General features: G+C 49.0%; 2 protein-coding genes across 2 annotated transcripts; both read left to right on the forward strand.

Moving 5' to 3' along the window:
- The first annotated feature begins 10,643 nt into the window (after nt 1–10,643).
- LOC124703501 (keratin, type II cytoskeletal 5-like) lies at nt 10,644–16,080 on the forward strand. Its single transcript, XM_047235709.1, has 3 exons — nt 10,644–10,817; nt 12,031–12,202; nt 15,753–16,080. Exons 1-3 carry the CDS (start codon nt 10,673–10,675, stop codon nt 15,841–15,843), a joined length of 408 nt encoding a protein of 135 aa, XP_047091665.1. The 5' UTR covers nt 10,644–10,672; the 3' UTR covers nt 15,844–16,080.
- A 390-nt stretch (nt 16,081–16,470) lies between these two features.
- Nucleotides 16,471–18,210, forward strand: LOC124703502 (chlorophyll a-b binding protein CP26, chloroplastic-like). Its single transcript, XM_047235710.1, has 6 exons — nt 16,471–16,769; nt 16,876–16,960; nt 17,159–17,209; nt 17,321–17,441; nt 17,534–17,668; nt 17,773–18,210. The coding sequence occupies exons 1-6, from the start codon at nt 16,568–16,570 to the stop codon at nt 18,031–18,033; spliced, it is 855 nt and encodes a 284-aa protein (XP_047091666.1). The 5' UTR covers nt 16,471–16,567; the 3' UTR covers nt 18,034–18,210.
- Nucleotides 18,211–25,970: the final 7,760 nt, after the last annotated feature.

The following is a 25,970-nucleotide window of genomic DNA, read 5'->3' on the forward strand; positions in this document are numbered from 1 at the left end:
TGTTTGAGGCAACATCAATGATATGCAGATTTGAAAACTGTTCATAGTTATTACCATCTCCTGGAGGATTTCCTATTGAACCATGGAGATGGTTGGATCTCAAGACAAGAACGCGAAGCTTGGGAAGCTTCCCTAACCAATATGGAAAAGAATCAACAATTTGGTTGCTACCCATGTCAAGAAACTCCAGGTCTTTGCAATTAGTAAGCGAGCGGGGCAGATGACCTTCGATCCTATTTCCATTTAAATTAATTGTCTGAAGAGCACATCCCTTCTCAATATTTAAAGCTAGTCTTCCTTCCAGGTGATTGTTCTTCAAGTTCAGTATGCCAAGATGACGATTTTCTATTAGACAAGATGGAATGGTTCCACTTAAGCTGTTATTTGATAGGTCAAGAACTTGCAGCTTGCTTGTGTTGCAAATAAACTCTGGAATCTTTCCACGTATCCTGTTATTTGCCATCTTAAGGTAGGTGGTTTGGCTAAGGCATGAGGTGCAACTTTTCATGATTGATGAGAATCTATTATTTGAGTAGTCCAAAAACTGCATTCCAAGGCTTCTTGGATTCAGCGGCATAGGAATCTCTCCCTGAAGTCTATTGGAGCTAAGATCAAGACTAATCAGGTCTTCGATAGGAAGGAAAGATGAAGAAAGTTCCATACTGGAAAACATGTTATGTGACAAGTTTAAATATTGAAGTGTACCACTCCAGTTATCCCACATCCACTTGGGTATATCCCCTGAAATATGATTACTTGAAATATCTAAGTCAAAGACATAACGCAGAAATTGCAGGGAACCAGGAACTTCAGTTAGACCACAAGATGTTAGGTCTAACTGTTGAAGCGGATGTGTGAAAGAAAGTGCAAAGCCTTCTCCATCTGTCACTGACAACCTATTGTTTGACAGTTCCAAATGTTGGAGATTGGGTAATCTCAAGAATGAACTGAGCTCTACCTGATCCATGAATTTGTTAGAGCCAAGAAAGAGCTGATGGAGACTTTTTAGTTGGAAGATTGACTTTGGTATTGATCCACCCAATTCATTGTCAGACAGTCCAATCACATACAAAGAAGATGATGTAGGAAAGTCCCTTAGCCTGCCAGAAAGTCGATTTGATGAAAGATACATCATTTCCAATGCTGGAAGAGTATATATAAAATCTGGTATTTCCCCTGACAGTAAGTAACAGTCCGGTTAAAATCCACCACAATCATTACTTTCATTTGCATCGAAAATTAGGTAAGAGTAATAGGTTCCACATGCATGACATAGTGACATTATCGTGGGTGCTAATCTCGTGACTTGATTAAGCATGCAAATTCACATGTCTTTCATATCATTTTAACGAAACTGTAAATTTTCCGCATTAACCTATAGTACACTGTATGTATATCAGTGCATCACATAAACTTCTAATGCATCATAACATATACAGTACAAATGTCATTTCAATGCAGTAGCTTATCTCAAAACAGAAGTCGTAGAACCAGATCAGACAGTTACTTCGTGGATTTGTGGCAAATTGAATATTTCGTTGGCATGTAGACTTACCACTGAGATTATTCGAGGTAAGGTCCAAATAAGCTAGTTGGGTTAAATTAGCAACCCAGGCTGGTATTCTTCCAGAAAACCCGCAATCCCAAAGCCCCAAGTAATTCAAATTCTTTAGATTCTGAATTCCTGATGGTATAGACGCAGAGAAGATGCACTCATAGATTGCCAAGCTCCTCAAGTTCGTAAGATTTCCAATCCAAGATGGCGCTCTCCTGGAGAAGTTGCTGCTGAAAATATCCAAATTTGTTAATTTCTTGAGGTGCCCAACCCAGGAGATCTGGGACTCTGATCCTAACTGAGATAAATGCAACTGGCGCAAAGTCATAAATGAGGATGGATGAAGGTCTGCGATGTATCTATATTCCCCATCAAGGCTTAGCTCCTCGAGCGATTTGAGATTGCTGAAGGACCTGGGGTTGGTAGTAGATATATTAGTTCTTTGCATATTCAGTATCTCTAAGGAGCTTCCATTCAAAAAATCTGGTAAATGGACCAACATGTTTGGATTGTCGGACACATCAAGAACACTCAGTTTTTTTAGTTGAAAGATTCTTGGAGGAATGAGCCCATCAAAATTACAATCACTAAGTTGAAGTACACTTAGGCTGAGAAAATCTGCAAACAAGTCCGGAACTGCTCCAGATATATGGTTGCCGTTGAGGTTGATCGCATTAAGCGAGCGAACTCTTGAAAGGGACTGATTAATGGGACCACTGAGGCCACAACCCTTCAAGCTGAGAACCTCGAGACGAGGAACATGCCTTGCCAGAGCATTGCACCAATCTTCTCCATTTGCAGATATATCCACCCAATCGAGGTAAAGCTCCCTTAGATTGGTGAGGTTTGCTACCAAGGCTGTAAAACTCGGTTCCCACAGCACAAACAATTTCTGAGATAAATCAGGGTCTCCGTTGAAATGCTTGGAGAGGTCAAGGGAGAGGAGACCTGTGAGGTAGCCAATGCTGATTGGAATCTGACCGCAGAGTTCTGCATCAGAGAGGTTGAGGTAGGTGAGCAGAGAGAGCCTCTCAAACCCGACGGCTGGAAGGTACGACCCGCCAAAACTGTTCCCGCTGAGGTCTAGATGTTGCAGTGAAGTGAGGTTGAAGAGTGCCCTGTTGATCGCTTTGCTATACAGGTCTCGACCGCGGAGGCTAAGGGCAGTAACCTGGCCAGAGGAGTCCTCGCAGCCAACGCCCTCCCAGAGACAGCAGTCGGTGCCGTCTTGCCATGAAGGGAGAGTGGTGTTGGAGAAATCGAAGTTGAATGATTGCTTCAGCTCCAGGAGCGACGCAGCCTGGTCTCGAAGACAGTGGGCGGAGCTTCCAGAGAGGTTGCCATGGGCACTACTGAAGGGGAGTTGTATGAACACAAGGACAAGAAGCAGAAACCAGACATTGGAAGCCATTTCACTGGTTAATTTGTCTGTTCAAGACTGGGTGAGTGTAGTACGAAATGCTTTAGTGAGTGGCAAGGAATCACGTCAGTTAAATGGGAATGGAGAGAGTACAAGTCTTCTACAAGTCTTGACGAGAGGTGGATGTTTCTTTCCAAATGGTAAAGCATGACTGTCGATTTTGGTGAAGACTTGGCTCCTGAGTGGTAACCTACTCACTGAGATGGTTATTATTTTCCGATAAATACAATATAGCTAATGCTACTAGTTGATTTGAAAAGTGATGACGCTGGTCATTGGTCACCTCAATCGGTGCTGTCTTGCCGTGAAGGGAGGGTGGGTATTGGAGAAATCAAAGTTGAATGATTGCTTCAAATGCAGGAGTGACACAAACTGGTCTGTAAAACAGTGGGGGAAAAAAATATCTAGCCTTGCGCGGCCGAACGCCGGGCAGCGGCTTCCGCGCCGCTCCCGCCGCTCCCACCGCTCCCACCGAACGCCGGCAACGCAGTCAACGATGGCCTACCCCACCCCCTCCCACGTCTCCGCCACTCCGGGCTCGGCGTCGCAGACCCCTGGCACGGGAGAAAGGCGATGGCTTGGTGAACTCGAGAGCCCGCTCTCCTCCGACGAGGGCTCCTCCGGTCGCTCCTTCGCTGCCGCTTGTGGTGTGGCTACGCCCTCCTGCTCCAGCTTGGAGGAGGTTGTGGAGGCGCCGCGTCGCCGTTTCATGGCGTCCCCGGTGAGATTCCCCACCTCTTCCCCACCCCCGGCTGGTGGTCGCTTCATTGCCTCGCCGATTCGGGCACCGACCCCTCCTCACCCCGATGTCCTGGAGTCTTCCCGACGTGCGGCTGCGCGCCGCCCCACTCCGGCCGCCGCTACCCGTGCTTCAACTGCTGCCGTCCAGGTCACATGGCGGCGGACTGCACAAAGCCCTCCCATTGCCTACGGTGCCATGAGGAGGGGCACCGGGCTGCGGATCTCGCACTCTGCCCATTTATCCGCTCTCCACCGGCGCTGGTGTCCTCCAGGCCAACCCAGCGCCGCCGCGACGCCTCTCCACCGAGTCAGCAACAACCTTGCCAAGCGCCTCCCCTGCAGATTCTAGCTCGTCATCCCGCTCCTGCTCTAAGCGGTCGTGCTGAGCGCTCGGCAGCACCGGCTGTTGCGCCTGCTCGCCAGCAGATGGCCGGCCCTCCCGGCCCCAACATCACCCAGGTCGTTCCCTCTCCGCCTCGCCAGCTGCGGGTTGTCAACACTCATGCGCCACAGCTCACCCTTGAGGAGATCATGCGCCACCGTCCAGAGCGCAAACTCTGCTACATCCGACGCTCGCCGACCATCACTCAGGCAGAGGCTGCCCTCGAGGACGCCGTCATCGTCACGATCGTCGGCAACCGGCCACCTGTGTCCTGCGAGCTGCTCTCGGAGTTCATCACGGCTCGTTTTGCCATTGCGCAAGATCAGTTTGACGTCTACACCTTCGCTCCAGAGGACTTCCTTGTGCACTTCACCAACAATGCGGATCGCAACCGCGTTATTGCTATTCCAGGTATTCTCTCCGCGCCGCGATTCAAGTGCTCTGTCAAGCCATGGACTCGCCAAGCCCATGCCCGTGCCAGTTCATGCCACTACAGAGTTGTGGTCGACATCCTTGGCATGCCAGCGAATGTGTCGTGCCTAGGCACGGCAAGCTCGATCCTTGCGCCATGTGCAGTTTTTGAGCGGCTTCTCACCAATCGCTCGGATCGCTCACGGTTCAGGGTGGCAGCGTGGACTCTTGATCCCACTACGATCCCATTCACTTCCACCCTGTTCGTCGAGGAACCTAGCGACAATGCTGCTGGTGATGACTCTAAGCTTAAGCTACTAAACTACAACATCGACATCAACGTGCTCGAAATATCTAGGGTCGACGGCCCTCCACCACCACCTCCGCCGCCACCACCATCGTCGAGCAGCCAAAGTGACAGTTCTGCTGGTAGGCCTCGACCTCGTCGCCATTACCGCCGTCCTCCTCGGGGCAGCCACCACTCCCATGACAACTCCACCAGCGTCAATGGGGTCAGTGGTTATGCTGGTAGCGGTGTCCAACAGCCTCCTGGTCGTACTCATGGTCGCCAAGGTGTCATTGACATCACCTCTTCACCGAGCTCAACCACCTCTGCTGCTCCGGCAAGACGGCAGCGCCGCCGCGGTGGCCGTGCCAAAATTCGCAAAAGAAATAACAACTCTTCACATCGCGCCAAAACTCAGCAAAAGCAAAAGCAGGTTTGGGTGGTCAAAGGCGGATCGCTGTCAGGCTCAGAGTGCAACGGAACCTCCTCCTCCCCAAGTCTGAATTCTTATGATGGGTCTTCGGGCAGCCACGTCGACGCAGAGGCCTTTGATCCCTCTCCTGCCCTACATCCCGCGTCGTGCTCTGCTATGGATGCCAGCTCACCTCCGGTCTTGGTCGCAAAGCAACAAAGCTACTCTCCACATCCCAAGAAGACCCAACTGCAAAGTGGAGCTGTTGATCCCCAGATGACTACTTTCATGGTTGGTAGCATCCAGTTGTCTACCCTCAGGGTCAAGCAGCAGAACCAACCTATGCAGGACCAGCCTCGCTGGGACACCTCACCTGAGTGCAAATCCCCTGTTGTGCTGGATGATGTACTACTCCCTCCTGGGCCTTCTGGACCGTGCCTCGTCAATGACGAGCCTATTGAAGCTGAAGCCCAACCCCCTCCTGCTCGCTCTGGCCCGCTTGACAATAGTCGGAGACGTTTGAATTTTGACTCTCCCACCTGGATTGTCTATTCTCGCAGACAGAAGCCAAGCCAGGCTGCTCATTCTCCTGTGCCACCCGCCTCTGCTCGCACAGCTATGCTTAAAGCCATGACTGCACCTTCAACACACCTGCTACCTAGGCCAATCGTTCAGAAACCGAAGCGGCAACGCAGAGTCATCCCTAAAGACTTTGTTCCCCGCCGCAGCAAGCGCGTTCTGGCCAATGGTGGTAGGCGTCCTGGGGATTCTTTCCGCATCTGCACATTGGTTCTACTCAAGAGGTTGGGAATTCCTATCGACGATAACAGTGCTCTTCCCTCTCCAGCAGCAATGGAATGCTATGAAGAGAAATTTCGTCGAGGTGTTGGCAGGAACCACCTGGCTGCCCTTGCCTCCCTCTATGGCTGGAGCTTGCCATCAAACCTTGAGCTCGAGTCCCAGGCCATTGCTACTGCTTCTCCGCTGGTAGTCTCCGGTCGCTTGTAGTTTCCCATGGTAGCACAACCCATTAAGGTCGCAAATTGGAACCCGCGTGGGCTTAACGCACCGGGTCGTCGTTCTGGTGTGCGTAGTGTTGTTCAATCATGTGGTGCATCCATTGTCTGCCTTCAGGAGACGAAGATGGCACACATCTCTTTAACTGTTGTAATGCAAACCCTTGGCAATAAATTCCTTGACTTCTGCTACTTGCCGGCCATTGGTACTCGAGGAGGAGTCCTTCTAGCCTGTGATCCTGATGTAGTTGCTGGTTCTGATCATGATATTAGACAATATTCAGTGACTTCTAGGTTCACTGTCGGCTCTAACTCTGTATATGGGCCTCACACTGACGAGGAGCAAATTCAGTTTCTGCAGGAGCTACGTGACATTAGAGCTACCCACCATGGTGGCTGGCTTGTCACCGGCGATTTCAATATGATATACCAGGCTGCTGACAAAAATAATGCTAATGTCTCTCGCAGGGTAATGAATCGTTTCCGTCGCGCTTTGGATGACCTGGAGCTCAGGGAGCTGCCCCTTAATGGTCGCCGCTACACCTGGTCAAATGAGAGGGAATCGCCAACTCTGGAGCGCTTGGACAGGGTATTCTGTTTTGTGGACTGGGAAGCTGGGCACCCTAACTGCCTCCTATCCTGTGTAGCCACGCTGATGAGTGATCACTGCCCCCTCCTCCTACAGACAGAGGTGTCGTCCTATCAACATCGTCGTTTTCATTTCGAGTCCTTTTGGCCACAGATTGCTGGTTTTCAGGAGGTTGTTCAAATGGCTTGGGCTGAGCCAGCCTATGGTAATCCCATCACAATGATTGACCACAAACTCCGTACCCTTGATCGTCGTTTGCATTCTTGGAGTGATAAAAATGTGGGAAACATTCGCCTGCAGATTGAGTGGGCTAAGGAGCTGATCTTCAGATTTGATGTAGCCCAGGAATCTCGGCAGCTGAGTGCTCTTGAAGCCTGGTTTCGTCGTGAGCTGAAGAAGAAATATTTGGGCCTCTGTTCCCTGCAAAGAACAATGGCACGACAACGCTCCCGTATAAATTGGTTAAAAGAAGGTGAGGCAAACACCAAATACTTCCATCTGCATGCCAACCACCGAAGAAGGAAGAACTTCATCTCCCAAATTTCTCTCAATAATGAGCTCTTAGTTGATCAGGACAAAATTGAGGAAGCCTTTACCTTGCACTTTGAAGAGGTTTTTGGTGCCCCTGCAGATCGCACACTCTGCCTAAACTTGGAAGCCATTGGTCTGCAGCGATACAACTTATCCCACCTTGATGATGCATTCTCTGAGGAGGAAGTCCTTGCCGCTATCAAGGACATACCGAGCGATAGAGCACCTGGCCCTGATGGCTTCACAGGCTCATTCTTCAAGTGTTGTTGGACAATTGTCAAGGATGACATCATGCAAGTTTTTAGAGCTGTGCACCTGGGACGAGCTCATGGCTTCTCTAAGTTGAATCGAGCCCTAGTCACCCTGCTGCCCAAGAAACAAGATGCTACTGAAATTAAAGACTTTAGGCCTATCAGTCTTGTTCACAGCATTGCTAAGATGATTGCCAAAACAATGTCGCTACGGCTCGCTCCCCTGCTGCCAACCTTGGTTTCTCCTAGTCAAAATGCCTTCATCCGTGGTCGCACTATTCACGATAATTTCATGCTTGTTCAGCAAATGGCCAAATCTTTTCATGCAACCAACTCTCCAACAGTCTTGCTGAAGCTAGATATCGCGCGTGCCTTTGACACTGTCTCTTGGTCGTTCCTCATTGATTTGATGCAGCACATGGGCTTCGGTCACGTATGGATTAACCTGGTTTGCCTTCTGCTATCCACGGCCTCCACACGCATTCTGGTCAATGGCTCGCCTGGAGATGAAATTCACCACCACCGCGGGGTTAGACAGGGAGACCCTCTGTCTCCTACGCTCTTTGTCCTGGTTATGCAAGTATTCCATTGCTTGATTGACATTGCTGCTCGTCTAGGCTTACTTGCTGAGCTTCCTGGAAGCCGCGGTGCTTGCCGCACCTCGTTGTATGCTGATGATGCCATTATCTTTCACAAGCCCACCCAAGAAGACTGTGAGATTATTATTGAACTCCTGAGGTTGTTTGGAGCTGCCACTGGTCTGCATACAAACATTCTCAAAAGCGCGGCAGCCCCAATTCATACTATGCTAGCGACTGACATGCCAAAACTGATTAAGGATGCTATCATCAGAGGGCAGCGCTCCTTCTTCTGGTCGTCAGGTCGGGATGATGGTGGAGGCAGCTGTGCTGTTGCCTGGAAGGATGTCTGTCGCCCAGTCGAATATGGTGGCCTGGGTGTTCTTGATTTAAAGCGCATGGGATGGGCTCTACATGCACGCTGGGCTTGGCTCCGTAGGACTGATAACTCTCGCCCTTGGACCAACTTTCCCGTCCATCTTGGTCGCCATGTCGAAGCCCTTGTTTATGCAGCAACTACAGCCACCCTTGGTAATGGCACTAAGCTGCTTTTCTGGTCGGATAGATGGCTTGCTGGGCAGAGTATTGCAGATCTTGCCCCTGCCGTGGTTGCTGTTGTCAATCCTCGTGTCATCAAGCGCCGGTCAGTCGCCTCAGCCTTGCCAGAGAATGCCTGGATCAGGGATATCACTGGCACCCTCTCCACTGAAGCTATCATCCAATTTCTTCACTTAGTGGACATCACTGCTGAGCAGGAGCTGCATCCTGGCTCGCAAGACACCTTAACTTGGAAACCTCACCGAGTCGGGCTCGTACTCTGCCAATTCTGCTTACAAAGCATTTTTTGAAGGCTCCACATTCTCTCCTTATCACAACTCAATCTGGGAATGTTGGAGCCCTCTGAAATGCAAAGTATTTGCCTGGCAGGCCTCGCTTGATCGATGTTGGACAGCAGAAAGACGCAAACGCCATGACTTGGATGATAATGACACCTGTGCTTTATGTGATCAGGAGGTTGAGTCTATATCCCATTTGCTCACTCAGTGTTCCTTCTCTAAACAGATATGGCATGATATTCTGTCCAAACTTAACCTGCTTGGTTGTATGCCTCAAGCCGATGAGAGCTTCAACGATTGGTTTGCTACTGCTGCAGATAATGCCAGCCCTGCAATGCAAAAAGGTGTTAAATCTCTAATCCTGCTAACCATTTGGAGGCTTTGGAAAGCTAGGAATGATGTGATCTTTAAGAATATCAATCCCATTAGAGAAGACCTGGTCGTTTCTATTCTGGAAGAAGCTAAGTTGTGGATGGTTGCTGGGGCAAAAGCACTTCGTCGCCTACCTCTGCACTCCAGGCCACCTGATGGCGCGGTAGTCGGAGCCCTCCCAGGCTAACAAATGTTAGCCTTGTACAGTTTTTTTTAGTTCTTTCTTCTCTTTTTTCGCTTTTTTATCGTTTGTAGCTTCGCTACTCTGGTGTACCACCCGCTTTCTTTGCGGTTTTCTTCTAATACATAAAGACACACGCTTTGGCGTGTGTTCGAGAGAAAAAAAAACAGTGGAGGGAGCTTGCAGCGAGGTTGTCATGGGCACTACTGAAGGGAAGCTGTATGAACAGTTGAACACAAGGAAAGGTAGCAGAAACCAGCCATTGGAAGCCATTTCGCCGGTAAATTTATCTGTCCAAGACTAGGCTTAGTACTCAACTATTCAAGAGATATATAATGTGCCCGGACTTCCATGGGCTGATGTGTTTCTTATCTACAAGTCCTGAATGATAGCTTAACGATAGGTGGGTGTTTCTTTCCAAATGGTAATCATAACTTTCGATTTCGGGGAAGAACCACTGCTGGAAGTAGAAGCCGAGGAAGACGCCAACGCATCAGGTGCACATGCGCCTACCTACGACCACCAAAAAGGCCCCAGAATGGGTTGGGACCCCCGGATCCAAATCTGGCTGAAGCTAGCCCTTCTCCGGTGCAAGCTACTAAGCCAGAAATGTAGACATGCTCCTCCCCCAAACCAACTTCCCCAAAACGGAAGGGGATTAGCACTGAAGATCTAGAACATCGGAATTGATAGATTTTGGGGACTACATCACGGACGAAACTTGCAGGGATTTATTGAACTATAAGACAGCTGGCCGGTAGGATACATCCGGTCGACGGGAGGTTATTTAAGAGCAGAGCTTCGGACCTGGCTATGCCGTGACCGACGACGGAGACGGCAGGGACGACGAGAAGCCAGAATCCGAAAGCTCCGCCCACGAACGGCACCAAAGCCGAAACACGCGACCCGTAAATAACCTAGTAGGCCGCATTGCAGCCCATTTTGCATCAAGGTGATAAAGTATCTTCTGGCCGGCCCAGCCCAGCCCAGAGGAGACTCCCGCACCCAAACGGGTCATCTTCGATCATCTCGTTCTCATCTGGGAGTCACGGACCTCTTCCAGTTCTTCAACACGCACAAACGCGAGAGGAAGAAAGGGGAGGGTAAGGCGATGGCGACGGCGACGGGAGGCGGGGGTCAGAAGGGCCTCCTCTGGAGGCTGCCGGAGGTCACCTCCAAGGAGCTCGGAAAGATCGGCCCCGCCTTCGGCCTCGGCATCGGCTGCGGCGCCGGCGCCGGAATCGGCTTCTTCGGTGGTAAAACTCCCCTCTTTTCAGGCTCCTTTCCCTCGCTGCGCCTCTTCCTCGGTCGATTGGATGGTTATTACTGCAACGTTGAGGTGCCCCTGCTCTCCGCGGTTCAAAAGATTGCTGATTTCTAGCGGTTTTCTTGTCCGGAATATGTCAGGGCCTTGGGGTTAGTCGGGATGGGATTTTGTGGAGCAGGGGTAGGGTTTGCTCTAAAAATCGTCTGGTCAGGGCAGCCTCCTTGTGGAAGAACGCATGTAGATTGGATGCTAGCACTAGATGATCTGTGCTGGTTGGTTTTCTGGTAGGAGGCTTACGGATTTGCAATTTTGTAATAGTTCTAGTTCAATAATTTCATACCACACAGATTTTTTTTATGGGAATGTTTTGACAGATTAGGGAAAGGATGTAACACGGTGTAGACTGTGGAGCGAATAGCATACTTACCACTTCAGCATTGAGAATTTAAGATGCATGACCTAAGCCATTCACATCATGAGACACCATGCTTATATAGCTAAAATATTTGAAATACAGGATCGATTCTATGTTCTTTTTCTTCTTCTTTAAATGTTACCAGACATATTATAAGGACTGTTCAAAGTGTATTGTTAAAGGACATATGGACTAACTTTGATTCTTTTAGCTATCACAACTATTAAATTTTCATCCTCTGTTAAATGTAGTGTGTAAACAAGTAAACACGGCACTGCAGGTAACAATATTGATTGATTTGACTAGTTACCGGTTACTGAATAACACTTCCATAACTTTTATAGTGTGACCCTGTCAAACTGAGACGTAGTATAGCTGCAACTGCAGTTCAACAGCAACAGTCTTCTCTAGGAATATTAATTACTTGTACAAAATCTTTGAGATCTAGAAAGTAATCTAGCTGTTAAGAGCGTATCACTAAATGTTATATGACATGATACGGTTTATTCTTTCGTTCCTTTGTAGTTTGCTGTCAGAAATATAATTTAGAAGAATGCTTGCATACTTATTTCCTAGCATTCAAATAAGCTTAAAGCTATGGCATACAAGCTTTGTAATGACATAAAAAATGTTGAAATCATTTTTACCAATACTAGCACCTATCTTGTTGTGTACTTTTATTGATCCATTATAATATCCTCCCTCCCTCTTTCCCTCTCCTGTTGCTTATGTAATTTTATTAATGAATGCGTGCATATTTTTTTTGTCTTTTTCATGAATAATGTAGGTTCAGGATTAGGTTATGGATTTCCTGGACTCACTATTGGCTTTGGAGTTGGAGCTGGATGCGGTGTAGGATTGGGTTTTGGTTATGGCTTGGGCAAAGGAATTGCTTTTGATGAAAAGAAAAGGCATTCAAATGTTGGTAAAATGTTCCAGGAAGCTCCAAAATTTCCTACGTAAGTACTTTGTGGGCATGCAAATATTTAGTGGGATTGTGCCCACAGTCTTCCCAATCCTATGCCTTGTTGCCTAACCTTGTAATATCTAATAACTTGCGAGTTTTACTGTATTTACTGTTGCTCATGTGATTGAATTTTGAACAAGAGCATTCTGGCACGTGAAGTGCAGATGTATTGAACTGGCTTGAAATGAACAATCTCAAAGTCGATAAAAGAAACAAGAGAAAACTGACCTGTGAATATTCTTCTATTGATTCTTTTTAAACTTAAATCAGGACTCTGCTAATGAGATTGGGGGAAGAATCTTATACAATCTTGCTGGTTTATGCTTTGAAGTGAAATTATGTCTCTTGAAGCTCCACACATAATAGTTATGCAAACTAGACTTCAATGGCAGTTTGGCTGGAACAACTAAAACAAGTGCTTGATTCCGTATTGCACTGTGAAAAGCCAAAGAAAAAAAGGGGAACCAAGTGATCAGTTCCATACCAGAACCAAATCAATTAACTTAACCTCCTTTTTTTACCACATTGACCAGTATATACAATATGACCTTATAAGGTATGTTGTACTGTGACATATTAGCACCACTACTTTCATCCAAACTAACGGACTATACACACACTGTAGATGCAATGTTTGAAGACTTTAATAACTAAAATGAAGTGGAAATATCTTGCAAAAAGTGCAGACATATGGAAAATCAGAAACAAAAATTCCTGCTGGGCATGTATAATGAAGTAATGTTGCTATGTGGAATACGAAGTTAGTTAAATTCTCCAGTCTTTTTTTTCGCGAAAACGCAAAAGGTTTGCGTTTCGATTCATTGATAGAAAGGAAGTTTACATTACAAGCCTAAGAAAAGGCCGACACCCACAGTACACACCCGACACTCAAACTAGACTACGACAAAAAGGCCGAAATCCGTCGAGTGCTCCTCCGGGACTACAGAGTGAGCTCCTCCGCAAGACAGAACCCTTGCCGATGAAAGTCGCAGTGCTCGCGCATCGTCGAAATTACCAAGAACCCGCCAGCTGCAGCCAAGACGCGTACCACCTGAATCCCGCGAGCCCACCACGGCTCGGCTGGGAGCATTGCTCGCTCCGGCCTCGACCCAAATCCGAGGAACGCCGTCGGCGCAGCGGCTAGCTTCCGGCAACCTCGACGGACGTGCAAGCGTGCAGTCTTCGGCAGCCCGCCAACAAACACAGAGGCCAGCCCACTACTCGCTCATCCGCGAGGCATGCTCGCGCCGATCGAGGAAGATCCTCATCGCGCAAGCCACCGCGATACTACTCGAGAGGCTGGCGCGCTACCTGCATCGCAAGACACCTCCCATGTGGTCAGCGCTGAGATCCACGAGGAAGATCTACGGCCCGAACTCAAGTTCCCAAGACGACGCCTCCAAGGAGGGTGCGACGTCCAAGACGCCGTCGTCGCCCGATTTGGCTAGCCAAATCTGAGGTTTTCACCCGGAACATGAGACCCTAGGCAAGGGAGGTGCCGAAACTCCTCGGTGACGCCACAAGAGGAAAACGGCGCCCTCAGGCGTCGCCGTCACCGGCCCCAAAGGCAGGGCTTTCGCCCAGAGCATGGATCCTCACCACTGCAGGCACTATCATCCATCGCCAAGACCTCCTGCGCTGACCCTTTTCTCTCAAAGCACTAGCCTTGGTAGCGCAACCCGCCGGCAGCACGTCCGGCGCGCCGGCGAGGGCAGCCATGCCCACAAAGGGACATGCTGCCTAAGCAGGGGCACTACCGAGCCGCTAGCGGCGCGAGTGCCACCATGGGGGCGGGTCGCTGCGGGATCGCGGGACCGCACGCATCCACCTCGTAGAGCATCGCCGGCCACCCGACATCGTCCACCTTGTCACCGCCGCCGAGCGGACGCCACGAGCCGCCACGCCAAGATGGCGTAGGGTTCCGCCCAACCCGGCCGGAGCAGCAGCGCGCTTGCGCCGGAGCCGAGAAGGACGGACAAGGAGGAGGTGCCTGGCCGCACCCAGTGCGCCGGAGGGCAGGACGGCCGGGGCCCGCCAAACCCGGATCGGGCCCAAGGGCCCGGATCCGAGCCAGCAAGCCCGCGCCGCCATGATGTCAACTCCGGCCGCCCGGCCACCACTGCCGCCGCCGCCGTCGCCGTTGCCCCGGCCGCCGCCGCCGCCATCCCCGGCCGCCGTCGCCGTCGCCGGCCACCCCTGCGCCTGGCCGCGCCGCCCGCCGCCGGACTTGGTGGCCGCCCGAGGGCAGCCGCCGCCTCCAGCACGGGGTCGCCGCCACACCACGAGGCCACCACGCCGCTGCTGAGGCAGCCGCGCCGCCGCGCCCCTCGTCGAGCGCGCCGCCCTCACCGGCCGCGTCGGCCCGCGCCAAGGCTTCCGCGCGAGGGAGAGGAATCCCCGCCGCCGCCGGCGCCGGGCTTTGCCCAGCCGACGCCCTCCGGCGGCGGCGAGGGGAGGGAGGAGCAGGGGGAGGGGGTCTGGGCCGGTGGCGGCTAGGGTTCCCTCCCGTCGCCCACGGGAGCGACGAGGGGGAACGGGAGAGCAAATTCTCCAGTCTTGCAGAAAAATAATCCTAAAAGCGCGAACCTGGTGTATTTCTTGGAGAAATCCTGATTTCACAACCTAATTCCTTAACTAACAAATTTATAGTAGATAACAAGTGCAGATGCTTCACAGCTCCGTCCCTATCAGGATGCTAACAGTGGAACAGTGAGATATTTGAAGTGACGTCCAAATATCTGCTGTCCGCAGTGTAACTAAAGAAATAAACAAAAATAGAAACATTTTCCAAATTATAATTCTCCTATCATATTCTGCTATTCTAATCTGACAGCATGAGCTTTTCAAATAGAAAGAGCTGGTAGAAATAGACTGGTACAGAAGACAAATGTGACAGTGTTCATTTCAAAATATTGAAAATATGAGCTGTACTCTAATTCTGATTGCTTGAGGTTTTTATGTACAAAAAAACTGCATTTTTTCTTGTATTAGACAAAACTTAATCATTTTGGGTCTTTTATGGTTAAAAGTTGATTATATTAGTCACTCGTATATTCCCTAGATTAGTCACTCTTCTCTTGGTTAAATGCCTATATGTTTTCACTGGTTATTGCCGTGCTTATATATCTTGTGAACACAAGATAGTTTGGTGTCACTTGAGATCTTAAATATCTGAACAGCTATCTGTTTTATGCTTATATATTCCCCAGCTTGCCCACTCTTCTGTTGGTTAAATGCATATATGTTTGACTGCTTCTTGCCATGCTTATATATATATATATATATATATTTGCAAACACAACATAGTTTGATGTTTCTTCGAGATCTTGAACATCTGAGCATCTCTCTGTTTGATGCTGAGAAGAAAATTACATATCTTCTCGCCCTTTGCTTGAATTCTCATGGTTGAGATCTGTGAAGTTGCTACCTTGTGGCATTCTCCACCTAATTTTTGTTTAGCACACCTAGAAAATTCTGAGTTTGCGTGAAAGAAACATGTGTATGTTCTTCAATGTCACTCACGCTTCCCTTGTTTATTTCAGGGACACTGTTGCTGGTTTATTTGACGAGTTGGTCGTAAACACCAAAAAGCTTGCCACAGCAACTTCGAAACAGATTGAAAAATGGCATTGAGCTGCACCACCATATGGCTGCTGCTATTGGCTATCTTAGATGGGGATTAACACTTCATCTTCGAACATAGGCTGTTGCGTCTCATTGTAATATCTTTTTTGAGCGTTCATCAGTAAGTAGGCTTGTATTTAGGTAGAATTCTGAAACTGTATTACAGAGTTCGTGTTCGAAATTCCTGGAAATGTTGAACAGTATGGTTGTTAGAGAAATAAAATGTCAACCTGATGAATTCTTTGTTGCGCTCCTTGTGCATGTTAGCTGATGTGCTGTTAATAGAGTGAGCATGACTGCTATCAAAATGTGATGGAATGCTGGGGTGTGTGTGGCCTGGAACTGCTGTCTTGGTTCTCTCTCTTTCTGGTTGGCTCTCTGTTCTCCCTGCGTCTCTATCTGTTATGTTTGGACCATTTAGCACCTCATGGCTCTTGATAAACGAGATAACAAGTGGCCCAAATGATGCCACATCAACACCCTCATCTGCCAAGTCAGCACAGCATGCCCAATCAAGTCCAAGCAACAGATAGCCCTCCTGAACACCCAGCCAATCACAGCCACCTTGGCCTATCCTGCATTGGCCCACAACATCCACGGATCCTCATTTCCATCCATTTAAACTACCCCACCTTTCCCTCCACAAACCCCCCATCACATCCTCCCTTCTTGCTGAGCTGAGCACGCCCTCTGCCACACGCCCCTTCTCTCACAGAACTTCGGGTCTGAGGCAATGGCGGCGCTCGCTCCGACGAAGATGCTCGGCACCCGGCTCAACTTTGCCGGCTCCTCCACCTATGCCACAGCGGCACCGAAGGCACAAAAGATCGTCTCTCTCTTTGATCGCTTCAAGTCGAAGCCTGCCCCAAAGGCGAAGCCCGCTCCCGTGGCCTCTACAGCGGTGGGCATCGACGATGAGCTCGCCAAGTGGTACGGTGAGTACGAAGGAATCTCGCAGGCTCGCAGCTGAGAACTCTTTTCAGGTGATTCGGTCTGAATATGAGTACATGGATCTAAAAATCTTTCTTCTCTTGTTTTCAGGCCCTGACAGGAGGATCTACTTGCCCAATGGTCTCCTTGACCGGGACGAGGTGCCGGAGTACCTCAATGGAGAGGTTCCCGGAGAGTAAGTCATTGGTTTCCAGTTTTAATCTGCATATTTTTAGACAATTCTCTGCCAGAACTCTGCAAGAGCAATGTTGCTAGCACAATGTTGTCTCCATTAGCAGTATACCTAACATCTGATATAACTGAAATGCTTATGTAAATAAAAAAGTTAGATGCATGTGAACTAACTGATTTTGTGTTTCCTTTGGACTTGCAGCTATGGCTACGATCCTTTTGGTCTGGGAAAGAAGCCAGAGGACTTCGCCAAGTAAGTAATAGTAATCCGCATTCCGCAAGTACATGCCTTGTTGTGAAGCTACAGCCGCACTCTCGTCAAATTTCAGAATCTTCTCCCAACTAAGCAATCTCAATGGTGCAGGTACCAGGCCTTTGAGCTCATCCACGCAAGGTGGGCCATGCTCGGCGCCGCCGGCTTCATCATCCCAGAGGCGTTGAACAAGTACGGCGCAAACTGCGGTCCCGAGGCCGTCTGGTTCAAGGTATGCTGAATGCTGAGATCAGCAGCTTTCACGGCTTCATATTCAGAACTCTGAAGCCTCAACTCACGGTGCCTTTGAACAACACCTTGCAGACCGGCGCCCTTCTCCTTGATGGCAACACCCTCAACTACTTCGGCAGTAGCATTCCCATCAACCTGATCGTCGCCGTCGCGGCCGAGGTCGTCCTCGTCGGAGGCGCCGAGTACTACAGGATCACCAATGGACTGGTCAGTAACAAGAGCACCTGAAATATACAGTATATATTGCGTTACAGCAGCTAGGCTCCTGCATGCACTTGTCCCTGTACTGACAAGCGGTTTTTCGCCGGCAGGACTTCGATGACAAGCTCCACCCCGGCGGCCCATTCGACCCTCTCGGCCTCGCCACCGACCCCGACCAGGCGGCGCTGCTCAAGGTGAAGGAGATCAAGAACGGACGCCTGGCCATGTTCTCCATGCTGGGTTTCTTCATCCAGGCCTACGTCACCGGCCAGGGCCCCTACGAGAACCTGTGCGCGCACCTCAGCGACCCCTTCGGCAACAACCTGCTCACCGTCATCTCGGGCGCCGCCGAGAGGACGCCCAGCCTGTAAGCTCGCCGTTAATTGCAAGTTCGTCCGCCGCCATCGCTTTGTCGATGATCAGCTGCATGCGTGCAATGCAGCATGATGCGCTGTGTTAATTTTACCGGGAAAAGTATCAAGAGTACGGATGTGCCCGTGCGTGTAAATTATCAAGGCCAGAAGAAACATGATCTTTCTGATTTCTTATACCTCCCGAGCAGTGCTGCCTCGAGTAATTTCTGAAATGGTTTTCATCGCCGTTAAGAGCATGTCTAACAGATTCCCTATTTTTCTGCCCTGTAAAATACGAGTAGAGGGCCATGTATTTACTTTCCACCGGCCGAAAACTCATCCGAACTAGCGGACCCCGTATCCTCACCCCGTAAAATAGAATCCTCCTTCTTCTTCTCGGTGATGAGAAGCTTGATCTTCAATGTCTTTATCGTCAATGCCTCCTTGGACTTCATGAGTTGATCCAACTTCTCCTTCAAGCTAGCTGCTTCGTCTTCTACCTTCATCCTCTCCTTGGCTTTTTTGGAGCCCTCGGGCTTGCCTTTGTTTCTCACACTCATGTCCTCTACTTCATCATCCATGCTGAGCATTGCTTCCTTCTTGCACTTTGGTTCACTGTCCCTCAACTTCCACTTACGAAGATGTTGAAGCAAGGAAAAGCTATGTTGGAACTAAAATTCCTCGTGCTTGGAGCCTGTCTTTGTACCTCATTTGAGCATACTTGGGCTGCACAACAACAATATTAATGTGATGTTTGCACATCATTAACACATAGTATGGACATCAACAAACTTGGAAAACTTACATAGTTCTTCGGCACACATCCACTAGGGGGTTGTCGGCCACTTGGTCCATGGCAGCACTCCAACGAGAACAAGCTGGTTTGATGGTGTTCCACCGGCCTTCAAGGGAGCGGTACGATCTGTCGGCCATACTCTTGATGCGAGGCTTCAGCTGGTGGTAGAGATCCTCGATGCGCTGCCAATAACGCTTGCCGGCTTGGTCCACTCCGGTGCACACATCCATCCCCACCCTACCCCAAGCATGGACCAAGGTCATGTCTTCAATCTCAGTGTAGTTCGAGGTGCGTGGCTTCGGCAGCGCGGAAGAACTGGCGGCAGCTGGATCAACCTCAACCACCCCCTCATCATCGACCGCTTCGTCACCCTCACCTCCTCCTCCTCGGCATAATCATCAATCCCTTCGACATTGTCCTCCCCATCGAACGCATCGCTGTCGGTGTCCAAGTCCACCGAGAAATCGTTGAGCATGTCCATGTACAATGTTGTGGACTCAACATGAACACCTTGTCTACGTCCATGGAGGGTGGCGGCAGGCGCGGGCGTCGCCGCGAACGGAATGAAGGGAGGAGGGGCCGTGGCCTTGGAGGGCGGTTGGGTTTCGATGCGGCTGACTGCCTTTGTCTTCACCTTGCTCGGAGGGGCACCCCTTGGCCCGGCCGCATTCATCTTCGTCCTGCCCCCCTCCCTCTCTTGGCAGCTCCAGCAGTGTCAGCCGGCAGAGCTGCGGCCGCCGCAGGGGCTTCGAAGAACTGCTTCGGGATCTGCTTCCTCTTCAACGGGATGGTGGCGGAGATCATGGCCGACATGTCGCCGGTGTTTGGCGGACCTCCGACGGGGACATCAACCACCGCGGGTGAAGGTGGTGCACCGCCGGCGGTCGTCGGGGCTTGCGGGGGATTCATGGTAGCGAGATTCGGCCGCGTCGTTGCCGGGCGGGGCGGCGCGAGCGGCGGCGACGGCGGTTGGGTTTCGCTGAAACCCTTCGCGCACAGTGGAGGGGAGAATGGTGGTTTGGCCCTCTATTCCCCTTCGATACGGGGGGCTGATTTACGGGGTCTGCTTTTTTTTAGGGTAAAACACAATATATTAAGCTAGCAAGCCGCCGTAGAAAGAGTGCGTCTGAAACTTGCTGAACGAATTCAAAACAGAGTTACATCAAAAATTACATCACTAAGCACATAATCCGGAGGATCATCTTCCCAGACTATAACTCTGTTAGCATCAAAACTAAATCTAGCTAAATTATGAGCTACCCTATTTGAGTCCCTTGGACAGTGCTTAAAAGTAATAGATCCTATTCTTTGAGCAATCTCAAAGCAGTCCATTAAAATAGCTGTACTTGGAATCCAAATATCTCCCTCTCCATTGCAAGCATCCACCAAAGCCATGTTATCTGATTCAACTATTGTTGGTGAGCACTTTATTTTCTCAAGTAATTCCAGCCCCCTCTTCAACGCCAAAGCTTCCGCTGTAGATACATCCAACATATTAGCCGACGGCCACGCTCCTCCTGCCATCGCTGCACCTTTTGAATCTCGGATCACTGCCACCACCGCACCAACACCTGAGGGGAAGAAACATGCATCAACATTTATTTTATAAGACCTTGGTGGGGGTTTCGTCAATCCATTTTCCTTCGGAGCTGTCACATGTGATGACGCCCCATAATTTGCTGTGATTGCTTGGATTGAGAAAATTGAATTTTAACCGGAGCCGCAGTTTCTCCCTTCACTACTTCCCGACGTTGCCACCAAATATACCAACCAGCTACAAGGATTGCCTGGATTTACGGGGTCTACTAGACGACCAGGTAGAGCTCTACCCCGTGTATCGGCGGTTATTTTACGGGGTTGGGCCTTTTAGGGGGCTGTTAGACTTGCTCTAAGAACCAGATTGACTACTGGAAACTTGATTGGTTAAGCCCTTGCCTAATCATCGTTGTAATGGCTACTTGGGCGTCCCCGAAAAAAAAATGGCTACTTGCGCGAACTATGTTTGTGTTCTTTTGTCGAGCTCGCCTGCAAAGCCAACTGCATCTGACGTGGATGCCATGTCAGTTTCACACATCTAAGTAGCAACAGATGAGCCCGCGCTCTAACAACATCTCAACACATCGTCCTCTGGTATTGCCGAAACCTGCCACTCTGGTTAAGCCTGAAAATTGTAAGATGGCTCCGATGGCTATACCTACCCGTGTTGTTAATAAAGTTCTGCTGGAGAACTTTGCAACTTGCACAAGCTACATCGACTTATGTTCGTGACCGGCAAATATTCCTAGTTCGTTACATCACAAGGTACAAGAACTTGAGGCACAGACTTGCAAGGCTCAGGCGATCAAAAGTTCCTAGGTCGCTGCCCCGACCACGTGGCTCAGGCGATCAAAAGTTCAAAACCGCTCGACACGTCCGAGCGATGTGCCCCAAGCTACATAGCCATGCAGCACCCTATGGTATCCCCTTGATAATATAAAGGGATTTCTATTTTCGTGCCCCTAGTTCGTTAGTTGTACTTAGTTTTTCCCAGCCGCTTAACTTTTTCTCAGTTTTCTCCTCCCTCTAGTTTGAAACCTCTCGCAGGCGCTCGGACGGGAAGGTTGCCGTCTGGTCAGATGCCTTGACCGTTACCGGTGACGGATAGGGAGCCGCGAATTTACCGTTGCTTTCGAACTGTGTTGACTGTTGACTGGAGGAGCTCACACACCGCCCCTCCGCCCGAGACTGGAGGAGCTCACACACCGCCCCTCCGCCGCCACGCCGTCCTGCCCACCTAACTTATGGCGTAGTCCGCCGCCGAGCCGCCCCCTCCCCCACCACCACCCCCGGGAGGCGGAGAGGGATCCGCCTCCACCAGATCTAGATCTACCCCTGTCGCGGTAGAGTTTGTATATCCGTTTGGTGTGCCGCCTCATCCTGTCAGCCGCGGAGAAGATTGGGAATCAGAGGGATCTAACGCATGGATTCCATCTGGGTAAGCATCGTCTGCCTATGTGAATTAACAGTAGGCAGTTTTTGAGCGCCAATCGTTGTTGCTCAACTAACTGCATTGCTTTTCGAATAGGATTGATCCAGCATCGGCTTTTCGGCTGGTGGTTAGGCTGGATTCTAGCTTTACGCGTGATTCTAAACGCCATATGAATGGGTTTTACTTCCCTGCGGTGGTTGCAACCACCATCTCGTTGAGGGATTTGAAAGCTAACATCTACGATAAGTACTCCTGGAGCCCTCACGATGCAGTTCATTCCGAATATTTCAACAGCACGGAGCGAAGATTTGTTCCACTAATTTCCGACGATGATTTGTGAATTCTTTTTGCTTTGAATGCTTCTTGCCGTTTCGGTAAAATTCGTATCCATGTGGACAGGGGCCAGGCATCATCTGGTGTTGGGGCATCATCAGGTGGTCGGGCATCATGTCTCTCTACTGCTGCTGCCTCTGCTAATAGTGTGAGCCGCGGCGCTCCTTGTAGGTCCACGGCAGCACCATCTGTCCCCAGTGCGAGTGGTAGCCAGATCGTTCCTGTGGTCGATGTGGAGGACGATGCAGAGATTGGGGATCAGTCTCCTGAAGATGATGAGGATGAGTTGATGTTTCCTGAATTGGTAGATCGATGCGATAAGCAGTGCAATGGAGGATCAATACATGGAAGATATTGCTTTTGGTGCCAGATTTGATGAGACTGATGATGAAGAGAAGAATGAGAACGATGACACCTCGTTTTAGCCGATTACGAAGGTGAAGACTTGCCAACAATTGAGTGGAACAGGGAGGATCCTCAGCTTGCAGAAGGCACCGTGTTTCAAACGATGATGGACTGTCGTAATGCAATTACTACATATCACATTCTCACTAAGAATAATTATGAGGTTATTAAAAGTGAGCCAGGTAGGTTCACAATTAAATGCCCATACCCAAGGTGTAGGTTTAGGCTGCATGCATCCACAATGCGCGAAGCAGCTTGGTTCAGGTAGTACGCCAACCGCTTGTGTATTTAGATCACGGTGTAAAATTTGTTATCTATTACCGACATCCCTTATCATTATGTTTCGGATAAAGAAGAATAAGGAGATCCATAGGTGTCCACCTCTAGGGGGAGAGCCAGAGCTGAAAACAAAGCTAGCGAAGACTAGGTGGTTGGCAGATATAATCCTAGATTGGCTGAGAGAAACTCCTTCACTTGGTCCAACAGCACTCCAAAAAAGGTGGCTGAGAAGTATAAAATGGAAGTACCTTACATGAGGATGTTCTATGCAAAGGAAATGGCTCTTGACAAGATCAATGGTCCATGGAATGAAAGCTTTCAGTTGCTTTACACTTTCAAAGCTGAAGTGGAGATGGCTAGTCGAGGCAGTGTTGTAGCGATAGACAAGCGTACAGTTCCCTACAAATTGAAAAGCGGGAAGGTAATGCACAAGGAATGTTTTAGAAGGGCTTTTGTTTGTTTCAAAGCTTGCTGGAAAAGCTTTTTGAACGGTTGCAGGCCTTATTTGGCCGTGGATGCATCAGCTCTTCATGGCAGGTTTAAAGGACAGCTAGTTGCTGCTACTGCAGTTGATGGACATAATTGGATGTTCCCTGTTGCTTATGGAGTTTGGGAGGTTGAGTCAGAGGAAAGTTGGACTTGGTTTCTACAGAATTTGCGCGACCTTATAGGTCATCCTCCAGGACTTGTTATCCACACAGACGCTTGCAAAGGTTTGGAGAGTGCGGTAAAAGCAGTATTCCCTGGAGTGGATCATAGGGAATGTATGCGACACTTGGTACATAATTTTACAAAGAAATTCAAGGGTAAAGTTTTTACTGACAACCTATGGCCAGCTTCATACACATGCAGCTCTAGGAAGCATATGTTTCATTTGGATGTGTTGTATAAACAAAAACCTTGGGTGAAGGAGTACTTGGATGAACATCATGGTAGGGTGTGGTCAAGAAGCCAATTCAATGAAATTTGCAAGGTAGACTATGTAAGAAGTAACCTTGCGGGGAGTTTCAACTCAAAGGTCAAGTCATTGAAAGGGCTTATGCTGTGGCAAATATTTGATAAGATTAGGCACATGATCATGATAAAGATCGATCTGCGTCAAAGAATTGCATCCACAAAATATGCTGGCCATCTCATGCTCCCATCTTTGATTAAGTCTTTGCATGACAGGGCAAAACAATTGAGGATGCAATGCGTCAGAAAAGGAATGGAGGCTGAGGTAACCTACACTGATAGTACAAACAGGCAGTGGAGGTATCAGTGAGTTTGGTTGATAGGAAATTCCATTGTAGGGGATGGCAGATCCGTGGGATACCCTGCATACACGCATTGTTTTTCATGAGTGTTATAGGGGTGAAGATGGTGAAGTTGATCAGTATGTGTCGAGTATTTCTCGTTGCCAAATTTAGGGCTGCATATGCTATGAATGTTCCTACCTTGTTGGGAAAAGACCAATGGATGAAAGTCGATCCAGGCTTCAAAATGTACTCTCCGAGTATTGACTAGACCGGCAGTAGGCCGAGGAAGAATAGGATCGAGCTAGTGCGGAGGGTGGTGCACCGATTCGAAAACGTAAGTGCAAACGTTGTGGAATCCCTGGACACATTGCTAGGCTTTGTAAAAATGGAGTTGACCCAACTTTTGGAATGGAAGATCAGGCGGGAGCAGCAAATGCAGAGGAGAATGAAGCAGCAATTCAACTTGAGATTGAAGCAGCAGTTCAACATGAGGAGATTGAAGCAGCAGTTCAACATGAGGAGATTGAAGCAGCAGTTCAACATGAGGAGATTGAAGCAGCAAATGCAGAGGAGATTGAAGCAGCAATTGAACATGAGGAGATTGAACCGACGGATCGAGAGCAGAGGGAACAGATGGATGTACAATGGCTTCAACCGATGAGTCCAGAGGAGAAGGAACAGTATGATCGAGATTGCTACGACAGTACCATGGCTCAGATTACTGCTAACTTCGAAGAGCAGATTGAAGAAGAAAAAGCACAAGCTTCGCAGAAGAAGAAGAACAAGAAAGAGGGCAAAAGGAAGGTAGACACCGGTAATATCCCTGGTAGGGTTACCCGGAGTAAGGTGGTGGCCCCAGCGAGTCACACCAGGAGCAAGAGAAAGATTTTATTCTGAACAACTAATTTGAATTTGTATGAACAATTTGTATTGGGGTTCCCTTTGTATTGGGGTTCCCTTTGTATTGGGGATCCCTTTGTGTTGAAAAATTTGAATTTGTATGAACAATTTGAATTTGAATAAGGGTTCCCTTTGTATTGGGGATCCCTTTGTGTTCAACAATTTGAATTTGTATGAACAATTTGTATGCCACATTTAAGCCACATTTATCATTTTCTCTAGGGTTTAGGGTTTTAGGGTTTTAGGGTTTTCTTCAAAATAATTCAAAACATGGTGGAACCTTCCCATGGAGTCTTGTTATGTTACCTACAACCTAGAGAAATAATAATGGAAAAGGAAATATAGAGATATGAAGTTTTTATGCCAAAAGCTTCAAAACCACTTCCTAGTCCATGAGCTACTAGCTATGAAGATGCAGGGCTTTCTGCTCAATACACCTCCCAAATACCCACTATGCTTACAAACTTTATCCAAATGAGTCCAAATTCGCCACACTTGTGTATCTTTGAATTGAAAACAATATCACGTCGGCCAAAATGTAATATATTGTTCAAATAACACAATTTTACAATTTTTATGCCAAAAGCTTCAATTTCCCTTAGTCCCTTTATTATTTCGGTGCCCTTGTTTTACTTAGTGTTACTCAGTTTTCCCCCTTGATACGTCTCCGACGTATCGATAATTTCTTATGTTCCATGCTACTTTATTGATGATATCTACATGTTTTATACACATTATATGTCATATTCGTGCGTTTTCCGAAACTAACCTATTGACGAGATGCCGAAAGCGCCGCTGCTTGTTTTCTGCTGTTTTTGGTTTCGAAATCCTAGTAACGAAATATTCTCGGAATTGGACGAAATCAACGCCCGTGTTCCTATTTTGCCCGAAGCATCCGGAACACCCGAGAGCCGCAGGAGGGGCCACACAGGCCCCGGATGATGAGGCCGGCGCGGCCCACCCCCCGGCCGCGCGGCCCTATGGTGTCGTCGCCCCTTCGACCTTCCGACGCTGCCCTTTCGCCTATATAAAGCCC

Source organism: Lolium rigidum, chromosome 3 (assembly GCF_022539505.1).
Source record: "Lolium rigidum isolate FL_2022 chromosome 3, APGP_CSIRO_Lrig_0.1, whole genome shotgun sequence".
NCBI classification, from domain to species: domain Eukaryota; kingdom Viridiplantae; phylum Streptophyta; class Magnoliopsida; order Poales; family Poaceae; genus Lolium; species Lolium rigidum.